The sequence below is a fragment of the Anopheles stephensi genome, assembly GCF_013141755.1.
Source record: "Anopheles stephensi strain Indian chromosome Y unlocalized genomic scaffold, UCI_ANSTEP_V1.0 chrY15, whole genome shotgun sequence".
Lineage (NCBI taxonomy): Eukaryota > Metazoa > Arthropoda > Insecta > Diptera > Culicidae > Anopheles > Anopheles stephensi.
The window spans coordinates 70,732-80,305 of record NW_023404986.1 but is presented as its reverse complement, the minus strand read 5'-3'; the positions used below and the strand labels follow the sequence as shown (position 1 = coordinate 80,305).

General features: G+C 39.3%; 1 protein-coding gene across 1 annotated transcript; it reads right to left on the bottom strand.

Annotated features, from left to right (window-relative positions):
- Nucleotides 1-4,181: 4,181 nt before the first annotated feature.
- Nucleotides 4,182-7,809, bottom strand: LOC118515145. Its single transcript, XM_036061846.1, has 2 exons — nt 6,688-7,809; nt 4,182-5,308 (listed from the first exon to the last, which is right to left on the bottom strand). Exons 1-2 carry the CDS (start codon nt 7,783-7,785, stop codon nt 4,283-4,285), a joined length of 2,124 nt encoding a protein of 707 aa, XP_035917739.1. The 5' UTR covers nt 7,786-7,809; the 3' UTR covers nt 4,182-4,282.
- Between the last annotated feature and the right edge of the window lie 1,765 nt (nt 7,810-9,574).

Sequence of the window (9,574 nt, the reverse complement as noted above, 5' to 3'; positions counted from 1 at the left end):
ATTCTGATCCACCGCTTTATTTCACAAAGCCAGATGGAACAAGTGTAAATCCTGAAACTTTTGAAAAAATTCCCGATTTGGTAAAGGATCTACCAACATTCACTGGGGATCCCAGCGAACTGAATAGCTGGTTAAATGATGTTGACATTTTAGTGAAACTCTATCAAACTAAAGGTGCAGATACCATCGAACGTCAAAATAAATACCACATGATCTGCAAATTCATTCATAGAAAAATACGCGGTGAAGCGAATGACTTACTCGTCGCTTCAAACGTAGGCATAAATTGGAACCTGATCAAAAAAACATTGATCACCTATTACGGCGAAAAACGTGACTTGGAAACATTGGACTTCCAACTCATGAGCGTGCAACAGAAGAACCACTCACATGAAGTATATTATGAACAGATTACTGTCCCTCATCGCAAATCAAATAAATACCGATGAAAGGTTTACACACCCCGAAGCTTCCAGAGCTTTAATTGAAATGTACAACAAAAAAGCAATAGATGCTTTCATGCGAGGACTCGATGGAGACGTTTACAAGTTCATAAGGAATTATGAGCCAACATTGCTTGCAGGAGCATACAGCTATTGTATCTCTTTCCAAAATATTGAATGCAGAAAAATGTTAACAAAACCGAGAACATACACTCCACCAACGGCACCAAGGAATATGATTCCCTTACCGCCACCAACACCAATAAGGTACACACATGCCCAGCCACCACCAAGGCCTCATTACCCAAAACCTCCAATGTATGGAAATCGAAATTTTAACAATTTCACTCCAAGGCACAAACAGCCCTTTCAAAAAATGCAATCTAATCAATTTCAACGTCAACCTCCACCAGAACCGATGGATCGTCTTTGGACAACCGATAGACAACGTGAATAACACAACGGTTGACAGTGTGCAACAGTCATTCGAACGATATCTCAGAACAATTGAAAAACAAGAAGGTAATAACTTCAGAGACACTTTTGAAGAAGCAGAGCTGAATTTTTTATAATAAACTCAGCGTTGGCTTACTTCCTATTCTATGGTAACGCTTCAGAACCACTCAAAATGTTAATTGATACTGGATCTAATAAAAATTACATACATCCAAAATATGCAAAAATTTCACACAATATCAACCATTTTTCGTATCATCTGTAGCAGGAGATATTAAAATCGACGTTTATTCTCAAGCACGATTATTCAAACCATATTCAGATAAAATGCTAAAATTTTATCATTTAGAAAATTTAAAATCATTTGATGCCATAATCGGACACGATTCACTAAAGGAAATTAAAGCAGTAATTGACACAGCCAATGAAATATTAATCATTGATGGCACGCATCCCATTACAACAATACAATCTACAGGAAGTAAATAAAATAAATATTCGTGATAATCATCTGAACCAAAAGGAAAAAAGAAAGTTACATGACCTATTACAGAAATATCAAGATCTTTTCCAACCACCAGATTTGAAACTACCTTGTACATCGCGAGTAAAAGCGACAATAAGAACAAAAGATGAATCACCAGTTTATAGTAAAACGTATCCCTATCCCCAAGCCTTTAAAGGTGAAGTTAACATGCAAATTGAAAAACTCCTAAATGATGGAATCATCAGACCTTCGAAATCCCCATACAATGCACCAGTGTGGATTGCTCCAAAAAAAACTGGATGCTGCCAATGAAAAAAAAATAGACTTGTCGTAGACTACAGAAAATTAAACACTCAAACAATAAGCGATAAAAATCCTATTCCGGATCCATGTACTGTTTTAGCCAATCTAGGTTCAAATAAATATTTCACAACTCTTGACTTAGCGTCAGGATTTTATCAAGTACCTATGTCGGAAAATGAAGAATTGTTCTAGAAACTCTGAGAGCCGCTAATTTCAAAATACAACCGGATAAATCTGAATTTCTAAAAACAGAAGTTGAATTCCTCGGATTCCTAGTCTCAAGTGAAGGACTTAAACCAAATATAAAAAATATTGAAGCCATAAAATAATTCCCAGAACCACAAAACCTTAAAGAACTAAGAAGATTCTTAGGAATGTCAGGTTACTACCGCAGGTTTATTAAAAACTATGCACAACTGACAAAACCCATCACAAAACTCCTAAGAGGGGAGGATGGCCATCGCCAAATTTCCAAACACGAATCAAAAATTTTTCCTATTAAATTTGATCAAACCGCAAAAAACGCATTTCAAACCCTTAAAGACATAGTATCTTCTAATGATGTTTTAGCTTTTCCAGATTTCCAGAAGCCATTCCAACTAACAACAGACGCATCGGAAAAAGCACTAGGAGCTGTGCTTTCACAAAAATGTCACGACGGCGATAGACCGATAACCTTCATTTATCTCCGCAGTACAACAACGCAAAACTGAAAAGATGGAAATCTTTCATGGAGGAACACGATTACCAATTATTATACAAACCCGGAAGATCAAACGTTGTAGCAGACGCAATTTCCCGTATACAACAAAACTCATTAACGCCAACTCAGCACTCAGCTGACGAAGACAATCATTCTTATATACCTTCAACAGAAGCACCAATTAAAGTATTCCACAACCAACTAGTATTTAAAATTGGAACTAATTCTTCATACCAATTAATTACCCCTTTCCCAAAATTCAGAAGACATATTTTTATTGAACCAACATTTACTTCTGATTTTATCAAGTATATATTCAAAAAATTAATCAATCCAAATATAATTAATGGAATTCACACAGATGAACAAACGATGGGAGTTATCTAAGAAGTATATAAAACTCTCTACAATCCAAAAACAATCAAAGCTAGATTTTCCCAAAAACAAGTACAAGACCTATGCGATGAAGAAACACAAATTGAAGAAATCAAAAATATTCATAATTTTGCTCACAGAAATGCTAAGGAAAACTCATTGCAATTTTAAAAAAATTCTACTTTCCCGGAATGAGAAAAAGTATTCAAAACATTGTAAAAAATTGTGAGATATGTAAAACAGAAAAATACGAGAGAAAACCCCAAGAATTTATACCAGTAAAAACACCAATACCGACATATCCTAAAGAAATTATCCATTACCAGCTCAAATTGTAATAGACAACGAATGTACGTTTGTCTCAAACGTTATCGAACAATCAATACTAAACCTAGGAATAAAAATATTTAAAACCCCAGTTAATCGTTCAGAAACGAATACATTCATTCATAAAGGATACACCACGAAATGTGTATGTAGGAGAAATATCAAACGATCCGCTAGAGAGATCAAGAATAAGAGAAAAAACAAATGAAAGAATACTACAGATATTCAAAAAGAATGAAGGAAAAATCAAAGATGAAAATATAAGGATTACGTAGAAAACGAATATGCATTCGAAAAGAAAAAGACGAATAACAAACGCGAAAGTCGTTTTAATGCAGTAAAAGTAAAGGAGAATCATCCAACATATATTATCGATTCAAACAATCGAAAAATACATAAAGTAAACTTAAGAAAGTAATGAAAAAATATTAATACTTTTTCAAAATTGTTTTAACTATCGTTACAGAATACTTACGATCCTGTTGATCAAACTAATTTTCGCAGACATAAACATATATGATTTAAATAACAATCCATTAGCCATAATACCGATAGGTAAAGCTAAGATTCAAATTGGATACGTAAGAACAATACATCCAATAGATTTAACTGATATAAACGAAACAATAGAGAAAACATTACAAGATAGTCCAAATGGAAATTCTACTGAATCTATCGAAAATTTGATCAGCATAAAAGCTAGCATGCTAAAGGACACTTTTGCGAAAATCAAACCATTTGTGAAAAGACAAAAACGATGGGACACGATAGGAAAAATTTGGAAATGGATCGCTGGAACTCCAGATGCAGACGACCTACATGTCATAAACTCCACAATGAACTCCCTGATAGCAGAAAGCAACAAACAAATAATAATCAACCAAGGCTTCAACGACAGGTTGAAACAAATAACTGATGTCGCTAACCAAGTCGTAAATATCGAGAACGAACGCTATGAGTCACACCAAGTGGAAATTCGGAAACTTATTCTACTTTCCAACATAAATATGTAACAATGGGAGAAATGGAACAACTGAAGAATTTACGGAGCAGCAACTTTATTTCATTACTTATCGCTCTGCTGACGTTTCGCTACTGATCTACTTTTCATCCTCTGCCCAAGGTGATCCTTCTCATTTTACTCGGTACAGGGTGATCCTGCCTGCTACCCAACTAACGTTTTTGATTTTACATCCGGTCGTCCTGATTGAAGTCAGACCCTTGATCTTCATCATCTCCCTCTTCTGCTGTTAACGCATAAGCCCATAGCCTCATATTATCTTCACTTGTACTCGTCTCTAGCGGTCCTTCGCCAAGTCCTACTTTCCTAACGCGATACCGCCCGTTGCGGTTTACATGCATAATTTCGTAGGGACCCAAGTATTCGCTAGCAAGTTTCTTACCAGCAACAAATTGCGTTCGTTTGATAGCTACCAACTCTCCTAGCTTATACCCTGACGCAGGTTTTCGTTTCTTATCGAATTGATCCTTGTAGCGCCGCTGCGCTGGTTCTATAGCAATACGAGCGTCTTTTCGCAATTCCTGCCTTACGTTATCATGATATTCATACCATTCTTTATTTATAATTTCCCTCAGCTGATCATCACTGCTATTTTTCATCTTCACGCCAAACATCAGTTCAAAGTGTGTTTTGCCCGTTGTTGAATGATAATACGCATTTATCGCACGTTGCACTCGGTTCACCCACTTAAACCATTTTGACGGATCTTCTGTCGATAGTTTCGCCAGCATTTCTATAACCGTCCGGTTAACTCGCTCCGCTTGTCCATTTCCCCGTGGCACTCCGGTAGTAGAAACGATGTGCTCGATACCCTGGTTCTGAACGTGCGCAGCAAATGTATTGGACGTGAACGCTGATCCTCTATCGGTGATAATCCTTGTCGGATTTCCATACACGGCTGACCAACACTCCAGTTTCCGTAGTACTTCCTCAGCAGTTGTAGTACGTGTGGGGTATAACCAAACAAATTTAGAAAAACTATCAACTATTGTTAGAATATACCTGTATTGTTTCGCTGTGGTATCCATGGGGCCTACGTGGTCCATATGAAGTGTGTGCAAAGGCACGTCCCCTTTCGGAATAGGACTAAGGTGACCCTCCTTCAATCCAAGCTTCTTATTGTGCAAAATACACGGAACACAATTGCCAATGTGTTGTCGCACCTTCAACTCCAAATGAGGGATCCAAAACTTTTGTTTTATACCATGCATCATCTTTTGCCCTTCCACAGCTCGATGTAATAGACCGTTTTTCATTTTGTAAGGATCGTTCTTTGCTTTCTCTAACACAGCCATGATTGCTTTCAACTGATCGTCTTTTAATTGATTTTCTCTAATCCGCACCGACACATCAGCTGCAATATTCATTACACTCAACGGATATCTACTCAAGCAATCCACATGCTTTAAATTTTTTCCGGGCCGATGTTCTGTCTCGAACGTAAAATCTTGCAAAAACATCACCCATGGTAAAACATCTTTCGGAACCTCTGCTTTTTTCAGTGTCTGCTTGAAAGCTATACAGTCCGTCACTAATTTAAACTGATTTCCTAACAGGTAGAACCAAAATTTTTTCACCGATAAATACACCGATTTTGCTTCCAAAATATAGCTGTGCAAACTCGACTCTGCCTGAGATGTTTTCTTGCTCCAGAATGAAACTGGATGCATTTTCCCTTCAAACCGTTGTAATAATGCTGCACCAAACCCTTCTTTTGACGCATCGGTATGGAGTTCAGTTTCTGCACCTCTCTGATACAACTTCAACACTGGTTCGCTCACTAATGCTTACTTTAACGCGTTTATAGCATTCAACTCTCTTTCACCAATGCTAAATTTAGCCTCATTCGTTAGCAAATCCTTTAAAGGTCTAGCTATGATGGAATACGACTTGATAAACTTCCTAAAGAACCCGGTAAGCCCTAAGAAGGCTTGCACCGCTTTTACATTGCTCGGAGTTTTGAATTCTCTTACTGCTTTCGTTTTTTTTCCATTCCAGGGGAAACTGTTCCGTTCTCGATATAATTGCCCAAAAAGTTAACAGATCACTGCATAAAAAGACATTTTTTCCATTTTATCCTCAGTCCGAATTCTGCCGCCGTACTCAACACCTTCTTTGTTCTGGCTAGACACTCTTCCGCCGTTTTCCCATGCACTATAATATCGTCCATATACAACTCTAACACATTATCATCAATTAGTTGTTGAAACACATGGTTAACGAAACGAATAAACACCGCGGGTGAGTTGCAGAAACCAAATGGCGTACGATCTAATTCGTATAAACCTCTGCTTGTCACGAAAGCTGTAAACTTCTTGCTCTCTTCCTTTATTGGCACGTGGAAGAAACCATTCTCTAAGTCCATCACCGAGAACCATTTTGCTGCCTGCAACTTCACTAGAACGTCGTCTATCACCGGTATTGGAATTGCATCTTTCAATACCATGCTGTTTAATTTCCGAAAATCAATACACACACGATTTGACCCATCCTTTTTTTTTACTACCACGACACGACTCGCGAAGTTTGATGTAGACGCCCTTATAATTCCACTCTTAATCCACTCATCGACTTGTTTGTTTACTGCTTGTTCCTGCACGAAAGGCAGCCTGCTGGGCGCATGCCTGAATGGCATTATTTGTCCATCGGGAACGATTTCCAGTTCAACCGGACTTTTACTTGACCATTCCGAGTTGGTTTTCTCTTTATCTTTGAAATCCTCGATCATTTGCCCTATCTCATTCCGATACTGATGGTGTATTGATACTTCCTTTGCGCCGTTTATCGTCAAGGCATTCGCACACAACACATCGCATTGTTCCTGATTCTCGCTCACTCTTGGTTTTAGTTTAACGCCCTCCGCAGTTACCAAGGCGTCCATCGCACACAACGCATCCCTTCCCAAAATCACTTCGTAAACACTGCTATTGTCTGGGACCACATAAAAAGACATTACCGGATAATTTTGCCCGTCGATACACACTTCGGTTTCTACCCGACCCAATGCCTTTGTTTTTTTCCCACCAAAACCGTTGAATACCATGTCGGTCTTTGCCAACAATAGGCTACCGATTTTGTTCATAACACTGTATTGTAACAAACTATATTCGCTGCCGGTGTCAAAAAGCGTTTTGAAATAGTATTGCCCGATGCGCATGTCAACAGTTCCACTATTTTCACTCGAAACGAGGTTCGTATTCCCAGGATTGTGCCTGTTTCGATTTCTTGGACAACTGTTCGACACGTGGCCGCGCTCACCGCACGAATAACATTTCGGTCCTTTTGTTCGAGAATAACATTCCCTTGCTCGATGACCAACACCACCACACTCGAAGCATTTTTTCGGGTTTTCTTCTTTAACACACTTCTTAGCTTCATGTCCGACATCGCCACAATTGTAACATTTTCGTTGATTTCTTGGTTCAACTCGCGTAACACTCTTTTCCGATGTTCTTTTGGCTTCTGCTCTTTCAAGGAATAACAATTCCTGCTTTAGCTCGGTCATGTTGCTCGTTCGATACAGTGACGCACGCATTCTTGTTTCATGGGTCACGCCGTCCACGATGTATTCGATTAGGCTGCATTCGTCAATATCGGCGTCACGAGCTATGCGTTGCATTTCATATACGTACTCAAGCATAGTTCCCTTATGCGTTTTCCGTCGAGCCATAAGCCTTCTATGAACATCACCTAAGCGCACTATCTTTTCGAATTCCTTTATCAGCTAAGATCGTAACACCGGGTAGGATGATAATGTTTTTTCCGTTGCCAGGAAACTTCTCGCAATGCCCACCATCTTACGTCGACACATGATGAACATTTGGTCTTCGGACCACAGTGCCATTTTTGCGACACCCTCAAAATCGTCGAACCACGCTCTAATATCCTTTGTCAAATCCGCTCCATAGGGCTCAATTCCGTCCTCCACATCTCGGAATGAGTATGGCTGCACTGGTGTATGGATTATGGCCGTTTTTGTCGCGTCTACTAGCGATCCGCTTTCCGCATCCATATAGCCCGTTGTGTTCGCGGCATCTTCGATGGGATTTTGTTCGGGAACGGCTTCTAACGTTATTCCGGAATCCATGATCCGTTTCGCCAGGTCCTCTTTACTGCCGGACGTAGCCAAGCCCGCCATTTCACACTTCCGCACTAGGCCAACACGCGTAAATTCTTCCACCAATCGTTCCATAGTTTATTCACACCTCACGACCGGTAACACACAGCTCACATACACGTCGATTGTTTCTTTTTAGTGCACACAGCACTCTCACATGAAAAACAGCACACAGCCGAAGCACCGAATACTTTCCAGGAAACGCCTACCACACACGCACACGTTGATCCCTTGGCGCACACAGCAACCACTCACACGACCTGCCGCACACAGCTAGTAAAGCGAACCTTTTCCGCGTATCGGTATATTCACACCCGTGCAGGTCTTTATTTTGGCGCACACAGCAACCACTAACACGACCAGCCGCACACAGCAAACGGGTTTTGGGAATAGGTATATCCCACTTCTGACACCAAATGTAATAATGGGAGAAATGGAACAACTGAAGAATTTACGGAGCAGCAACTTTATTTCATGACCTTATCGCTCTGCTGACGTTTCGCTACTGATCTACATTTCATCCTCTGCCCAAGGTGATCCTTCTCATTTTACTCGGTACAGGGTGATCCTGCCTGCTACCCAACTAACGTTTTTGATTTTACAAATATGCTACAAGTAAAATTGGATGTAATAGAAGACGCTATACTGTTAGCTAAACACGGAATTCCGAGCAGTAAGCTACTATCCCTTGAGGATCTGACATCAATAGAACAGTTTCTTGAGAAGAATAACACACCGGAAGATACAACACACCGGAAGAATTGCTAAAGCAATCAACTGCCCAAGTAGCAGTAAATTAATCTCATATACTATATATGCTAAAGTTCCCCAAACTATCTTCAAAAATCTACGAGTACGAATACATTGACTCAATAATACAACACGATGCACGTATAATCGTCACACAAAACTTTATATTACAAAATCAAACCCACGTATATTCCATGACAGAGAAGTGCCAACAACAAGAAGATGTTTACATATGTCCGCAAATCGGCATACAACAACCCACAACATGCATTCAACAAATTGTGAGAAGAGAAGATTCACAATGCAACTACGAAAAGATTTACAGTCGAGGCTTCATAAAAATAATCAAAGAAGACACAATACTTATCAACGACGCTGAACGGTTCCTACGTCATACAATTCGAAAATTGTAACATTATCATTAATGGAGAATTTTTTTCAAACAACGAAGTCACCATTCAAATCAACAGCAGGAATCAACATCGATAAGGGTGAAATCGAACATAAACAGCCTCTCCAACTCGTACAAAAACTCACCATAGAACATAGAGAAAAACTACAAAGTATTAACTTGCAGAATGATTCTCTAAGA

Coding starts and splice junctions, on each gene's coding strand:
- LOC118515145 (XM_036061846.1), bottom strand. CDS start 7,785: ATGGCTCGACGGAAAACGCATAAGGGAACTATGCTTGAGTACGTATAT. Junction 5,309..6,687: donor AACAAGCAGTAAACAAACAA/GTCGATGAGTGG, acceptor GGTATAAAACAA/AAGTTTTGGATCCCTCATTT.